At 35.6% G+C, this 17,035-nt stretch overlaps 1 protein-coding gene across 1 annotated transcript in view; it reads right to left on the bottom strand.

Moving 5' to 3' along the window:
- Window positions 1-17,035, bottom strand: part of PCLO (piccolo presynaptic cytomatrix protein) — a 366,748-nt gene that overhangs the window by 329,599 nt on the left and 20,114 nt on the right. Inside the window, exon 3 of the mRNA XM_089917758.1 lies at window positions 9,491-10,885. Coding sequence (XP_089773884.1) covers window positions 9,491-10,885 — 1,395 coding nt within the window. The remainder of the gene's footprint in view (window positions 1-9,490; window positions 10,886-17,035) is intronic.

The raw sequence follows: 17,035 nt of genomic DNA, 5'->3' as shown, positions 1-17,035 counted from the left end.
ACTGAGTGCTTTAATTAGCTTTCCTTTGGAAGTGTGGCTCAGGTAGACAGGTTCTATTTTTAGCAGGTGCAAAAGAAAACTGCTTGTGGTGGTACTGTGAGCTGATGAGAGCAGTGACAGTGTGTGGTATGTTGAAAAAAAATCATTCTACTTATAAAGTTATGGAATCGTGAGATAAACTGGGTGACAATGTATAACTGTTATACATGTTTACAGTTATAAATGTATAACTGACGTGCTTAAAAGGTAATGTAAGTGAATACAAATCTGATTTAAGGATTTAAAAACAATTAAGATAAACTCACAACCATCATTTACCTATATACTTATTAGCTGTTAAAACAGTCTTCTCATAGACTTAAAAAAACAACAACAACAACAACTAAAAGTGCTTTAAATGAATATCCCTTCTTTCTGTGGATTCCCAGATTGGTAAATTAAAATGACATGTCTTCCCACATCTGACTGTCCATTTTTTTCACATGAAATTTTAAAATATACAAGAGAAGCAAAAAGTACTTAAATCCAAGTTTAAGAATTCCACACATAGACATATGAGGTTATTTTTATTCCAATGGTTAATTCCATGTGCAAGGCATATTTTGGTTTCTCCTGATCATGCTTCTATTTGACACTATACATTTTTTTAAATTGGTAGATGTGATTCACAGTTCTGTGTGCTAACACACAACACTGCACGTATGTTATCTCCCCAAATTAAACCTCATGGTATTTTAAGTCCTAATTTCTTCCCAGGGAAATTTCTAATTTTAACTCTAAAATATATACATATGCATATATACACACACACACATCTACTTGTATATATACAGATATACACACAAATAAAATTTTCCAATGTTAAGAAATATTAAAACATTATTTCAATTATCTACATGAATATCTGTTGTTACATTTCCCTCCTAGACTAAGACAGATCTACAATAAGTTGTATAAAATGACCAAGTAAATTACATTATCAATAGTATAGACTGTTATTAGACCAAAACATTATTTTGCTATGTGATTAGATCAATTTTTATAATTTAATAAAAGAGTAATCTCAGAGTCATGCCACAACTCCGTGTAGTGAAAATGCCACTGAATTTACTTTCAAATCATATTAACATTATGTAAATATGGGGGGGTTATGTAACTCAGACATAATAAGGCAAGAAAATATTAATATATATATTAGATTTTGGAGCATGTATTTTCTGCTAGAGCAATGCTTGTTTGAATATAAGATTGAGTTGTTTGTTTCACAAATTTTTCTTGTTTCTTTTGTTCACGAGCAAGTCAAGGAGGGAACTTTTAAAAGAAGATGCAGAAAACAAACAATGAAAAGGGTATTTTTATTTAGTACTTCAGCAACCACTATCTGACCCCAACCTTAATAAGCATATCATTTCAGTTCCCTGAGCCCATTTTCTTCATCTTTAAAGTAGGAGTTTTGAGAAGTAGCCTTTATTCATGAGTTTCATGGAGCTGGATCAGAGGCAGGCCCAAGAATAAGAGAGGCTGCCAAATGGGCAGCTTCCAGCCCTTAGTCACACAGATGAAGTTGGCCTCAGCCAGCACACTTCCACATTTATCAGCTTTCTACACTTGGTGTCTATATTCAACATCATTGGAAGGAACAGTTGATAATATTTTAAGCTTTAAAACCACTGGATTATTAATACCTTTGGGAAAGACAATCCTCAATGGGTCTCTCCTATACCTACACATCTTACGGGGTTTGCGAACAATGCAAGACCTTTACTGCTCTTCACCTTGGCCATTTCTCAAGCTTCTGTGTGGAATAGGCAACAACCTTAGGGATGAGGCCATGTCTCCCCTCTGGGACAAAGAGCAGACTAACTTACTGCTTGCTATAAAAGAGGTGGATTCCACAAGCTCAGTGCTCCTCACCTGTGACTCAAACCTACGTGTGCAGCATCAATCTAGGCCCATGTCTCATGTGACCCACATGAGAGTGGGGGACAAGGGGAACTGATACAAATATGCTGATGTTCATGCTGCCTCCTGTGGTGTGAGTAATAAAGTTCTTTGCATCCAACCCAGGAATCTCATGTCTACTATTGGCATCCATGAAACTGTAACAAGTTAATTTATTAGTTTATAAGTAGAATAAGGTAAAGCCAAATCCTGGGACGGACAATACCCCATTACTAGACTCTTGCTAAGGTGTTCATGGATATTTAATATCTTTAAATATTAAAACTAGACTAATAAAAATAGTAAGGTGCTGACACTCTGAACTAGATATATAACTAACAGTACAAATCAAAGAATCTAGAAAAGAAAACTGTCTTAATGGAAATTTATTACATGAAGAAAGTGGCAATAAAAACCAGAGGGAAAATGATGTATTACTTAATAAATAACATGGAGATAAGTGGCTATACGTTTTGAATATATAAAGTTAGGCCCTTCACCTCACATCATACCAAAAAAAAATCAATTACAGATAAATAAGTGATCGGGAGTGAAAAATAAAACTACAGATGTTTAGGAGTAAATGTGGAAGGCTATTTTTATAATAAAAACGTGAAAAGGCCTTCTTTAGCAAAATAAGCAATCAAGGAAACATTGGACGATTTGATTGCATAGAAGTTTTTTTAAAAACCTCATGTACAGAAGAAAATTTCATAAAGCAAGTTAAAAACAAGTAAGTGATCAACAGGGAAAATCATTTCAAGATAAGATGACAAAGAATTAAATTCTCTGAAATACTTTAAGAAATATACAACATATGCACACGAAAATATGGCCAATGCGTACAAATGGGCAACTTAAAAAAACAGGAGAAATACAAGTAGTTGATAAGCTCTTGATTTTGATAAATATATAATGTTTACTCTCAAAGTAGGCAGGGAAATTTAATATTATGCAACAATACTATTTAACTTCTGACTCTTGAAACTGATAAATATGAACTACTATCCAGTGTGGGAAACTAGAGACACTAATAGTTTGTTGGCAGGACTATAATTACTACCCTTTAAAAAAAAAGTAATATGGAAACTCTGTCAAACATGATTTGTCTTAACCTTGCCCACCCATTTGAAGGAATTTATCTAACATATCAAGATACAATGGAAAAATATATGTGTTGATGTTTTACTGTAACCTTGTTTGTACAGCAACAGGAACTCGAAATATCTTCAACATCTCAGTTTTCATGAGGAGAATGTGTATCACTATTGAGATACTGCACAACTATTTCCCTCATAAGTAGAATGAGGCAAGTCAGTGAAAATTCACTTGTCCAATGCATAAAGTTTTGTGGAAAAGAAAAGAATTCAATGAAAATTAGTAAGAAAACGTGTTCATTTCAAAATAAATACATTATTTTTAAAAACAACTAGCCCATAAGACTTTTTGAAAAATCTCAAATCCTTTCCTTTACATTTCACTGTTGGTATAACCATTATAGAAATAAACAAAAAGCAAAAAAAAAAAAAAGACATCTAAATAGATACTAAAGCATTAACATGAAGTGCAAGGGCAAGAGGAAGCTATTCATGTTTCTTCAGACACTTTGGTACTCTACAGATTGTTATAAGGAATACTGCTTTTGTAATACAAATTATTAGAACAGAATTTTAAAAGAAAATAAGTTGCCAACAAGAGAAGAAAGGAAGAAAGCAGGGGATGGACCAGATGACATATTCAAATTCTAACACTCTGTATTGCTGAGACTTCTGAAAAGAAGTGACCCAAAAACTGATGATATTCACCCAAAGCCACAGGGAGAATAGAAACACACCCAAAAGTTCTGAAAAGAAAAAACAGAGGAAACATTTGGAAACAGAGGAGCTAGTAGAAAAGAGAAGAGATCCTGACCTAAAGGTTGGTATGGCCACAGTACACCAATCAATAGTACAGATATCTCTTACTGATGATTAGCAGGGCCTAGAACATTGATCTTCAGGCCAGGCTGGGTCAGGCCAGGCATCGGTATTTTACTTCCAGAAGATGAAAGCCCTGAGAGCTATCTGCTCAGTAGAGCACGCAAAGAGAACCAGCTATCTTGTGTCACATGAGGAAATGAAGCTCTGGAAGAGCTAATCAGAGTACAGCAAATATAGTAATAGTCATGGGGGTTTTTTTGTATAAAGAGAAAGAAATATATCCCGCACAGCAATATACCGCAGTACGTGCATACGCAACTGCAAAGTGACATGTGAAGAGGCCGTCGTAACCTCGATATTTACGGAAGAAAAGCCTTACACAGTAGTAACCAACATAAAATTATCAGTGAGATACTTTACAGTTTTCATGCTAAGTTTTTGAAATCCAGTGTGTTTTTCACACTTTCAGTAATTTTAATTTGAGCCAGCCACGGTGCTCATTAGCTACGTTTGTCCAGTGACTATCTTATCAGACAAAGCATCCCTAGAACAACAGTAGCATGTATGCAAAGTTGGTCAAAATAAAAACTGATAAAACTACTGTGGAGGACCAGTTTAAGATAAATATAACCTATGTTTCATCATTCAGCCATATGCTTTCACCTAAATAAATGTTGACCAGTTGGTAGGCTTATCTGGAAAAAAAAAGGATGATGCTGGCCTCTACGTTTCTGAAGCTCTCCATCTGCATGTGATTCTAAATTCAGCCATGTAACACAGCCACCATTATTCTGTGGGCCCCGAATGTTACCTGGTTTTGATGCACATATTAGCAAATTTGTTGATATTAAAGTCCTAGTAATTACCATTGACACAACTTATAGGTAAGCGAGGACAGAAGAAGTGACATTTGTTATCCAGTTCGCCAGGTTACTTAAACATGGTCCAGGAGATAGAGCACTGACTCAAGCCTCTGAATGATACCTCTGTGGCTTGGTAACTACCTCTCTGATACTCTTTTCCTGATCTCTAGAGTGGCTGTAAAACCTACCCCACACAGCTGTTGTGAAAAAACGACTGACACAATGCCTTCCACATAGGCCTAGTCAAATACCAGTTTACTTTTTCCCACAATGTCTGCACAATGTATTGTCCGGATCATAATTAGAATCATCTTTTTACATTTAATATTTAAATAAAAGTTCTGGTAATCAAAGAAATACAAACCAAAGGAACCATATTATAGCACTTTTACACTTCCAAATTAACCAATTTCATTTTAAATAATATCCAAATTTGGAGAGTCTGCATTAAGAAAGGAATCACGTATGCTAGTGGCAATGTCAATGACTATCACATCTCCAAAGAGAATTTGATACTTCAGGGTCCTTGTTCTTTGATTCAGTAACCTTAGTAGTAAGCTTTCCTTGGGAAACAGTTAAAACTATCAATATTTACATCCAAGAATGTTCATCTTATTTATAGTGAAAAAATGAAGACATCCTAAATCCCTAATACCAGGAGAATGTGTATGAAAACGCATACAATTGAATAATATGTAATCATATTGAATTGAATAATATCATATCATATTTTCAATCATATTGAAAAAACATAGAATTGAATAATATGTAATCATTTTATATAGTATTTAAGAAATGTTTAATCACATGGTAAAATGGCATATAATCATGTTACTACTGGGATATAGAACTACCACATAGAGTAGAATATTAAATACATAAAAATGCACAGAAAAAAAGACTAATGAAGAAACCACTTTTTGAAAAAATTTGTTTAAACAAAATATCTCTATTTTAAACCCACATTTGGATTTTTGTTCAACTAAATATCACTTAATAAAAAGTTAACATCAAATTTCTCCTAAAGATTAATCAGTAAAAATTTTGTTTCTACCAACTTATCAATTTTCTTATGTCAGTCAAAAAGCGTCATCAGGTGTCCCTCTGCCACGCATGCCAGAAATTTTTAAACAGAATGTAGATCTCCATCATGGAATTCTTTAAAAATGGATTATTGGTAGAATTATTTTCTCCTTATTGATTTTTGATCACTCTGTCTTTAATTGCTCATATATGTGTGCATGCGTACTCTTAAATGCTTGTTTGTAACAGATATATTTCTTCAAGTATTAAGTAATGGTTTTTAAAGTTAAAGCAAGATATTATGTGTTTACTGAACTAAGAAATGCAGCACATCCCCAGCAGGCCTTCCTTGGGTATGAGAGAAAATGCAAAAGCCACCTTGACTAGAGAGTAAAGATCTGAAGGGAACTCGGTTACACCACTGGGTCTTAACTGGCTCAAAAGGCCCATTTGTTGCCTGGTGACAAATATATGCTAGCTATTCCAACATCATTTAGGCCATGAATAATTATCTTACTAAGGAAGCAGAACTATGACTCTAGGGCTTCCTGAAGCATGAGGAAACATAATTTTAAATCATACTTTCATAGCAAAAATTTACTTTCCAAAAGGGTAGTACAAACAATAAAACAAATACCCAGGATGAGTCATTTTGACGCCTTTTTGTACTTGAATTGAGTCAGAATGATTAAAATTCACTAGGTAAACTGACTGCCAATTTAGGCTGCTCTTCTCAGCACGCCTCCAAATTCTTTAAGACTAGAAAGCCTTGCAATCACGTTTAAAACTCCTTCAAAGACAAAATATTTCCTGATTTGGCAGAAATTAAAGCCTAAAAAAAAAATGTTCCCTGCTATCAGAGGTTAATGGATTAGAGTACCATTTATACAAACTGGGCATAAAACAGTTAAACCGTAAGGCTTAGGCTGAAGCCTGGCGACACCCCAGGGCCCTGCAGGCAGTCTTGGCACTCTTCAGGTGCTGTGGGAGATGCTGAGTAGGAGATACAGGAAGCAACCTTAGAGACAGGTGTGTTTAATGAATGGGCGGGGGAAGGAGGATAGTGCCTATAGCTCCCAACCCATGACAAACTAGGACCAGCTCTTCTCACCCCCAGAACAGGACAGAAAAAGGGGAGGGAAGAGAGACACCAGCAGGAAAAGACGTCCTGCCTCACAGTGATGAGAGTAGTAGAAGCAGAGGCTTATAATAGAGTTACATGTGCTTTATTAGAAAAATAAATGGAAATACATAGTTGAATCCTTTCTTGAGGAACACCATTACTCTGCATTACAGGCGAAAGTCTGAGTATTTTCAGAATGTGCTCTTTTCAACTGGAATGAAATTACAGTGCCAGCGCAGCAGAAAATCTTGGATCACAAGAAAAATAACATAAGCAGAACAAAGAAATCATGGAAATAAAACAAGGATGAAGGAGGAAATACTTTCTAACCACTCAAAATGAGGAGAGATCAGTAAGTAGTATAAACACTGGGACAGCGCCACAAGTTAAGCATATACACCAAATTCACAATTACCTGGATATACATGGACATGTACGCGCGCACACACACACGCAAACACAGAGTGGCTTTTGCTTCAACGAATCCCTTCTGCCAGTCCTCTAAAGTCTTCTAGGTAAAATAGTAGGAACTACGGTGACAGGGATTAACTCCACTGACCTTCATTCACTCCCTTGATGCCAGGTCAGCTAATGGACTTTATTTACCTAGAGACCAGAGGGCATTAAGGCCTTAGACCAGCTAAAAACTTCACTGTGATTAACACAGTCAAGTGGAACCCAGAACATGAGTTGACTGCTTCTGTTACATCAAATTTTTTTCTCCTCTGAAATACGATCTTCCAGATTCAAAGAAATGACCACAGAAAAAAATCTGAACAATGACAGATCATCTAAATCCCACTGATCATACTTAAAATAAGACTTCCCCTAAACCATTTGAAAACTTAAAACCACTTATATTTTCAAACTATTTAAACTCCACACACATCCTAGATAATTCTCTGCTGGATTCAAGGAATCTCCTTTCCAAATTACTACTTCTGAAATATAATTTACCAACACACAGAAAATCAAAGATTTTCTTGAACGTTTACTGTCCCTCTGCCCAAGGACTCTCATTTCACACCTTGAAACACTGAAAGAATTCTAATAATCCTTATGGCCCAAATGTGTACATATACATACATGTATATACACACACACACACACACACACACGTTATAGCCCTTTTTTCAGTGTGCACAAAATGCACTTTAAATGCAGACATTACGGTTTTGTTTTTAGCGGTGCAGTTTGTTTTCTAACTATTTAAACTAACTGCATGGTGTTGATACCACAGGCTCCTCATTAAAGGGTACAATTTTTAGAATCTATGAAATTAATACAACTGTCCTAGGAAAACCGAAATTTCCCTCTTCATAATTACACAACAGAAAACAACTGTTTTAAAAATATGGAAGACACTTAAGGTTGTTTTGCTTTTACAATGAATCCTGAATACTGTAAGTAATAATTACAGTTGTTACCACTCATGAAGTGCTGAGAGAAACCAAATTTTATCTACTTTTCAAATGGGTTGTGGTTAACATTATTCATCACAGAGAGGATAAGAATCAGCTTAAGTCTATAGGGACAACACTTTCATACGGTGTTAAACATGTCAAAGCAATCGAATATCTTTCAAAAGTAAAAAAATAAAAATATTTTATAACTTATTATTTTTTTTTAAATTTAACTCAAAAAAACCACCAAGAATCTCAAAGCTTCTTTTGTATAATTGCTAAAACTCTGTTCCATTTTTTTTCCAACCCAATGAATTACAAAATCAAGGAGAGGAGAATAAAATAACCCTTAAGTATTTTTGATGTGTATAAAAACAATGAACAATGATCTAAATTCAATCCCAAAATGTTCACTAAAACATCACTGTTACTTATCTAAGACAGCAGCATCATTCAACTTCTCAGTCTCTCAATATCCAAATATTCTAATAGCCCTAACACAGGACTAATGCTTATAGATTCATTCTTCTATAACTGTATTAGGTAGAAAATTGTCATCTGCTTTTCAGTCATTTACACTGTATAAAAAGTGTTTTGGTCACCCCATTAAAAAAAAATCCTTCACATTAGTCACTGAAATCCATATAACTTCTTTTTCTTTCCACAGTTCCTAATAAAGTGCTCTATTATATTTATGCCAGATAACAGTTCAAACAGAATTATAAAAAGTCTAGACATTATATATTTGAACCAATATTTTCTAGCAGACAATATTATTAACTTACTCAAAGCTCTTAACTTTTGTAAGATAACAGATCTCACATCAAGCTTCTTTTTTTAAGGTATGAAAGAGACTGGAAGGATTAGAGATACTGGGAATAGGAAATTACAACTCTTATTTGGTGTTTTTAGGTGAAAATCAAATAGTGCTCTGAAGCTATAGGTTGTTAATTCATATAAAGGATGGGATAATTGTTATTTTAAGTTGTCAGCTTATTTCATCATCTTACTTCTGGTACTTTAAGCCAGAAAAATCTAAATTATGTTAACTTTTAATAAGAAAGTAAGCCTATAATAAGTAATTGAAACTTCTTCAAACATACCAGTATCAATTTCTCTTTATTAAAAATGTATTTTTTGCTCAGAAACTTGGCCACCAAAATATTTCAGAATAAACACGATATACTCACATTCATATGTGATACAAATACTGCTTACCTCAGTCAAGTGTGGTGTAGGGTTAAATCCACAGAGATTACACACTTCTTTCTTGCATTCAGTGCAAGTATTGAAGTTAGGAGGATCCTTAGAACCTATGTTGAGTTTAGTTTTGCAGAGAGGACAGGCTGATTCTGGTTTGGGGATTTCCTCCAGTTTGGGGGGAAGAACAGCCTTTTGAGGCTCGGCTGTTGCAGGTTTGCTGTCCTTAGTAGGCAGAGGCTTCTTTTCTGTTTCTGTTCTTTTTACTGTTGAAACTTGTTCAGCTTTGGGCTCTAATTTTTCAGCTACTACAGCTTTGGTTTCCTTTTTCACAGGGATAACCTTTGCAGGTGCAGGCGGTGCTGTGGATTTGGGTGGCCCCTGAGAAGTAGGTGGCTGTGAAGGAGGGACTTGTTTTGTCGGGGCCACTGGCCCACCCTGTGAATGAGACCCAGGCTGGCCTGCTGTGGAGATTAGATTTGATGCCTGGCTGAAAATGGATGCTCCAAACCCAAAGAGTTTCCCAGTCACTGTTTCTTGAGGAGTTGTGGGCTGTGATTTAGGGACATCAGAAATACTTCCCAGATTCAGACTAAAACGTCTCGACTGCTCCTGAGGTTTCGGGGGCTGTGGAGATGGGGGGGCAGTTTGGCCAGTGGAAGGTCGTGGACCTTGGGGTGTTGGTGCCCCTTTTGGCATAGGCTTGGCATCTGGCTTAGGACTCATTCTGGTTTGTGCTTTCTTGGGTTCGTCCCTCTTCTGAATTGAATCAGCTTGTTTTTGACCTTTGCTCTCTGAACTAGGCCCAGGATGTGAAATAAGTTTTGAATCTGATGCAGGTCGAGGTATGACTTTAGAATCGAATGGGGTGACTTTTTCTCCTGTTGGTGGAAAACTCTGTGAGGGTTTGGCAGAGTCTGGTTTTAGAGTAGGAGTTGCTTTCTCTTGATCCTGTGATGGTACTTTGGAGCTTGGAACATCCGGTTTTGCTGCTGTTGACAATGAAGACACAACGTCTGTGGCTGGCTTTTCTGTCTTGGGCTGCTTTGGTTTATCATCAGCCACGGAGACCTTGGCCTGTTCAGATGGGACGGAAGGCTCTTTGGGAGGGGCCGGCTTGGAGGAGGACTCTGCCACGGGAGGCTGCTGGGCTGTGACTGGGAGGGAGCCATGAAGGGTTGGCTGTTTCACTAGTGGTGGGGGCTTTTTAGACTCAGGTGCCTTTGAGACATCCTGTTTGGGTGTAGTATCTTTCTTTGGAGAAATCTGCTGTGACTGTGGGGTTGGCTTGCTCACTGCTGATGTAGGAACAGGGGCGGTCTTCGGTTTGGGCTGGGGTGATGATGGAACTGGAGCCAGGTCACCTCCCAGAGCTCTCTGCATCTGACAGTTTAAACAGAGCCACTCTTTTATCTAGAAATAATATAAATAATATAAAACAATAGTCAGTGAGATAATAACAATGTAGAAACAAAAACATTTCTTAAACTGCATGGTACCTTTTGAAACTATGTCTCTTATTATGCAAAACATAAAATATATATCAAATAATTTTACTTAATTTCTATTAAAATATTAAAATGTTAGGTACATTACAATATAACTAATGAAGCTCTGAGCCTTAAGCTCTGAAAACAAAATAAAAATCAGCACAGAATTGTATTTTTCTTCTAATGTTAGTTTTGTTATTCTTTGCCTTTGTAAAACAAAATACTCAGTTTGATTACTCCTAGAAATAGAAAACCATGTATGATAAAGAAAATTAATTATAACATATTAGATTCTAGAATCACTTATGTTAGATATTTTCTCTATTGATGGCTCATAAACAATTTTTAGTTATATAACCCAGAGTATGCTTGTCAAATTATTAACACATTGCTACCTTCTTAAATTAGCAAGAGCATCACTTCCCCCTCCAAGGTGATATAATCAAATGTGAGAAAACAAAAAACTTGTATTAGCCACTGTAGGTTAGAAAGAGAACATTCTCTGTTAAGAAAATAAATGAAAAATAATGGCACACCCTCAACTTATCATAGATAGCATCATCTAACACAGAAAACATTGCTTCCATTTCCTTTTCATTACTGGAAAGAGCAATATAAGTATGCAATATACTTATATGACTGGTGAGATATATATGTGAGATACACATCGTATATGCATCATGTATAGGCGTAAATGCATCTGTTCTTTTCATATCACCTTCATTGTTAAAAGGAGATGTTGAATTTGGTACTACCATATTTTAGAAGATATTTTAAAAGTACCTATGTTTAAAATTTACCTTTTCTTATTCCAAAATAATGTATGCTCATTATACAAAACTTTAAATATTACGAAAGTAATTTTGAAGGGCAAATTCATGATCTAATCTTTAACTCCCAAAGTAACCAATGTTACCAGTTTAGCACTGAAGTTCTTTGTTCAGAAATCTACACAGTGAAAAACTAAATATATGGAGCATAAGTACGAGAAAAGTTTTCTACAGTACAAAATTGTAAAGTATTAGGCTGGCAAACAACATACTCTCTACTTGAAACAATTCCCTTTTGAAAAGAAACCAAACTAGTCATTTCTAAACTTTTAAAAACTTTTTTCACTTGACATTTTATGCTGTTAAACTTTAATGAAAAAAAAAAACTCTACTGTACCTTTTTCTTAATCATTAAAATGGCTTTAAAAAAAAAAAAGACAGTGAAATTATTTAAACTCAGGTACCAGTATAACAGGGCTTATTTTGCAATCTCATGGAAAGCAAACTTTTGTTTTTAGAAGGTTGAAGGAACATTTTAAACTCTGACAAGTTATATTTCTGTTTAAAAATGTGAATCAAAAAGCAAAATGAAAACATTTGTTACATATGGGTGGGAGGTACTTGGGTGTTCATTACATTTGTTTTCAACATGAGTATTGAGTACTTATGTATTTGCTATATTGTCTTTACCTTTCTGTATGTTTGAGGCATTTCACTAATAAATAACTCTTTAAACATAAAGATATTTGAATCCCAAAACATAATCAAGCAACTGTTACCTATGTAAGTAACACGACTAAAGGTGAGCTTGAATGTAAGGAAATTCACTCCACTTTGTGCCCTTCTTGATGGAAGGAAATTTCTCCATAAACGTGCCCCTACACATTCAGCCATCTCCCTCCCCTACTGCCAATGTCAATTCTGCTACTCTACTATTTATTTTTTCTCATTTGTTTTCTTCCACAGTCTTAAATGATACCATGTGACCTGATAATCATGCAGCCAGACAAGATGAAAGAAAATATAATTAAAAGCATAATTCTTTACTTATATTTTATCAATGATTTTTTTCTATAAATTATTATGAGAGCTATACCCAGATTAGCCACTTTAAACTACAAACTTCTAGGGCTAGTGTCTGTCATTGTATTAATTGCTCTTATTCTTTCTAACAAATGGCAGAGCCAAAGAAGACGCAAAAGGTATTCATCTGTTTCTTTCTTTATTCAAATATTTATTGAGCAACTTCTACTTAGCACATACCACTGAACAAAAGAGACAAAAATCTCTGTCCTCATGGAGACTATATTATAGAAGAATCAGGTAAGAAACAGGTTAAAGCATAATATAATTTCAAGATAATCACAGATATATAATAAGTATCTGATGGTGGTGATACTGTGATGAGTCCATTTATCCTTTCTTCCTGCAAGTTCTCCCTCAAACAAGCCCCCCCCCCCGGCCAATTTCTTTGGAGGCATTTGGTCTTATCAGCAAAATTTTAAGTCTCTTTGCCATGGGAACATTGCAGCGTCATGCATAGCTGGCCAGTAGGCTTTTACTCCATCTTTGGACCACTGCAAAATTAGAACACTATCACAGCATATCTAATGTATGATTTACTTCAGTAGTGGGTCACACATACTATACTGTCCTCAATCCAAAATCAAATGTTTCCTTGTAGTTAATAAATGTATGTGACTATGTCTCCCAATAAGCAGACAAGGGAGAGTTAGGAAAAGAGGGGTGGATAACACAGGTCACTGCTTCTTCACAGGGATACAATTCTACTTTTCTCTTAATACACCCTTTTTTCGAACATCTTTTGTCCTTCTCGTGACCCCATTTTCTTCACTTTGATAAGCAACATATAAAAGACATCTGATCCCTCAATGTTCCTCCTCACTGTGAGAATACAGGTTAAAATCATTGTCTGTAGCTTTCACAATATGAAAAGCATTTTATCCTCTTAGGATTTTTCAGAAAGAGCCTCTTTTTTATTTAATTCTGGCCAAATCTGTTGAAAACAGAAATGAGTTTTATCTCAGAACTTAATCTACTACTGAACACAGCAGCATTTCCAAGTCCCTGATTGAGCTGAAAACAAAAACAAAAAAATCTTTCCTATACATTAATAAAATGAAAAACTCCATAGCCCACCCTGACATTAATATCATGAACGACCATCTACTTTTTCACAATGCACTGAGGGAGAGTTAAGGAGTAGTAATAGCACCTTTGCCCTCTCACTCATCTGAGTTAAAAATCCCATTATACCTTTACTGCATTTTCAGTTATTTCTAAAGTGTGTCTGCATTGCTTGTGAAAGGTAATTCCCCATTCATTCGTTCACATTTCCAAAGCCACTGTCCCTCATTTGGCCCTTGTCATTTCTCAAATACTTCATACCTCCACCAAATATAACCTGTTTAAAACAAACCACCACAGAAGGGGTTGACTCTACTTCTCTTCAAACCTCAACGCCTCTCCAATAACTGTGAAATAAAGTTAATTTTTGCAAGAAATTCAAAATATATAATTTTGCTCCTGTTCTCATGTTAGCACTTACATAATTCTGCTACCTCCAGGGCTGTATTTCCCAAAAGACTGTAAGCAACAAATGATAAAGACTTCCTGGTATAGTCTGACATAATTCTGCTACCTCCAGGGCTATAATTCCCAAAAGACTGTAAGCAACAAATGATAAAGACTTCCTGGTACCGTCTGACCCTTATGTTCACGAATATTTTTTGAGCTGGTTTCAATTAAATAAACTAATTTAAAATGTTTATGCTCTTCAAGCTACAACATTTCTGTGTGTACTCTGTTAATCGCCACTGTTTACCTTGCCTAAATGACAGGCTTCTACCTTCATTTTCTGGTTGCAAGCCATTCTCCCTATACTATACTTTTGCTCATGGATCATACATCCTCATTTTGATTCGAACTGAAGTAACACCCCATACTTACCCCACCTGCTAACCATACATATTTTCACTGCTTGGAGACAATTACTGTCTTGTTTAACTTCTAAAATTAAATGTTTATCTCCAACTATGAACAGAGATGAACCTGAATTTACTACCATCATTGCCTCAGACACCTGCTGCCCGTTCCATTTGGTATCCATATCTATAACACAGCTGGTTCTCCTAGTTCTGCATGATTGGGTCTTCATTTCACTATACCTATGAATGTGGATCTTAGAGGACTTTAGTCCTTATCCCTTATTACCTATGCCAAAGAAGTCAGACAATAGCCAAGGCCAAGCCTAATTCAGAAGAAGCCTTTCACCAATATTTCATAAACAACTTCCCAGGTGCCCTGACACGAGTAGCACCCGTTCCTCTAATCATCCACATCCATTTGATAAGCAATGGGAGAAATTCAAGAAACAATACCAGGGGAGCCTACCACTGTATCAGTATTTCCAAAGCCACGGTTCCTGATCTGGCCCTCGATGAGTGCTTTTCTCCTTTCTTCCTGCAATTCCCCCCTCAACTCCCCCCCTCCCCACTTCTTCGGACGCTTTTGGTCTTATCAGTAAAATTTTAAGTCTCTGTGCAATGTTAAAGCTTACCTTCAACATACAAGCAGTAAAATGAAAGAATCTGTGTTAGATAAATATGTCATGCCTTAACTATTCATAAATTCTAGATTTTATATAACAAATAAGGAAAAATAGTCATCTTTTCCTTCCCCCACCTATAGTCTTACTTACAGCAAATGAATAAATGGAATTCATGATCTGGAGACACAAGTGTTTAATGAGCTACTCTAATCCAATTAGCTCTATAGAAAGAAGCAAAAAAAAGGCATAAAATTGTTCATTCAGTCTTCTGACAATATGCTATATAAATGGGGGTAAGAGAGCAGTCAGCCAGGATTTCTGCTCATTCTGAGGTCACTGTGTATTCTAATGTGGACCTGCTTATAATTACTAACACAGCTCCCTGTTTAATCCAACTCCCCCGGCTCCCTTTTATGTTATGTATCAGAGCTGAGTCTTGTGAAATATAGTAATACAACTTCACTGGCTAAGGCTTTTGCTGGATAATCATAAATGTCTTACTAAATGTTTCAAAGGGTACCACTTGAAAGTTTAATTGTAAATTCCACACAGAGTTTCAATTATTGGTGCCACTATCAAAAAAGCACTGAAAAATTAGATTCTGATTTTTAAGAGTATGTCTGTAATGATAATTCAAGATAATTAACTCAATACATCTAACAAATAAGATGAGTTGGCAAACATTGGGGTTCCAGAATTAAAGTATATTCCTGCTTGGAACTGTTCTTAATCTATTCGCTTCAAAAGATAATGGAAGCTTCTCAAAACAAAAGTGTCCAGAAGGCATTATGACTAACATCCACCCTTCAATGTGCTCCAAATTGGACATTTTAAACGCCAAATCTACATAAGATTTATAATGGAATCTCTGCTCAACAACACAGCATAGTAGGAGGCATAATGGGCCATCTAAAGAACAAACACAATATTAGGAATTTATATTTGCTGGTGTTCATACCATTCACATTAGCTACTGAATACATTTTCTTCAATCATACAATCACCCTGCCCTTGTACTAAAATCTGTTGGGTTCTTACTTCTTGATGCATCACAACTAAACTTTTCTGCAAACCACGGTATCTAAATGTACCATTTACTCCATCAAGGCAGTGTTCTGATTCTCTCTTACCTGAGTCACGATTCGAAATCCAATTTGTACTCCTCTTCCATTTACCTAAATGCTTCCTAGGCTTTACACGATGACCCCTCTCCTTTACCACTTAACTATTCCATTCTCCATTAAGATCTGCCCCTTCTCAACTATTCCTACTATCGTTTGAAGCACAGCATTTAGACTCAAATAGATACTGCTTTATATATTTTTTCCAATTATTTCCTCTCTTTTCCTATCCTCACATGGACTCTTAAAAAGAGCAACCACTTCTTATGATTACTCTTACCTCTGTATTAGATACCAAGTAAATTGTAGATATTATTTATTGATGAATTATTCTAAACTTGTTTCCTACTTCTCGTCAAATTATCTCTACGTTATCTATGTATTATTTTTATTCATATTATTTTGAATGCCATAGAGAATATAATTAAATAATATATATCAGATAATAACATATAATATTATAAAGAGAAACCCAAGCTAAAGTTTGATAACAGATTTTGCTTTCTGCTATTCAAGGAATGCCCAACCCACATGACCTCCTCCACAAAGGCAGCTACTAGCTGACAGCAGTTTGGCTGCAGATGGCTCACTGCAGTTGACATCTTTATGCA

Source organism: Delphinapterus leucas, chromosome 9 (assembly GCF_059928025.1).
Source record: "Delphinapterus leucas isolate spDelLeu-1000000601 "Yukka" chromosome 9, BTC_Dleu_Yukka2, whole genome shotgun sequence".
Taxonomy (NCBI): Eukaryota; Metazoa; Chordata; class Mammalia; order Artiodactyla; family Monodontidae; genus Delphinapterus; species Delphinapterus leucas.
Note: the sequence above shows the minus strand (reverse complement) of the source record. Positions and strands in the feature narration are given on the sequence as shown.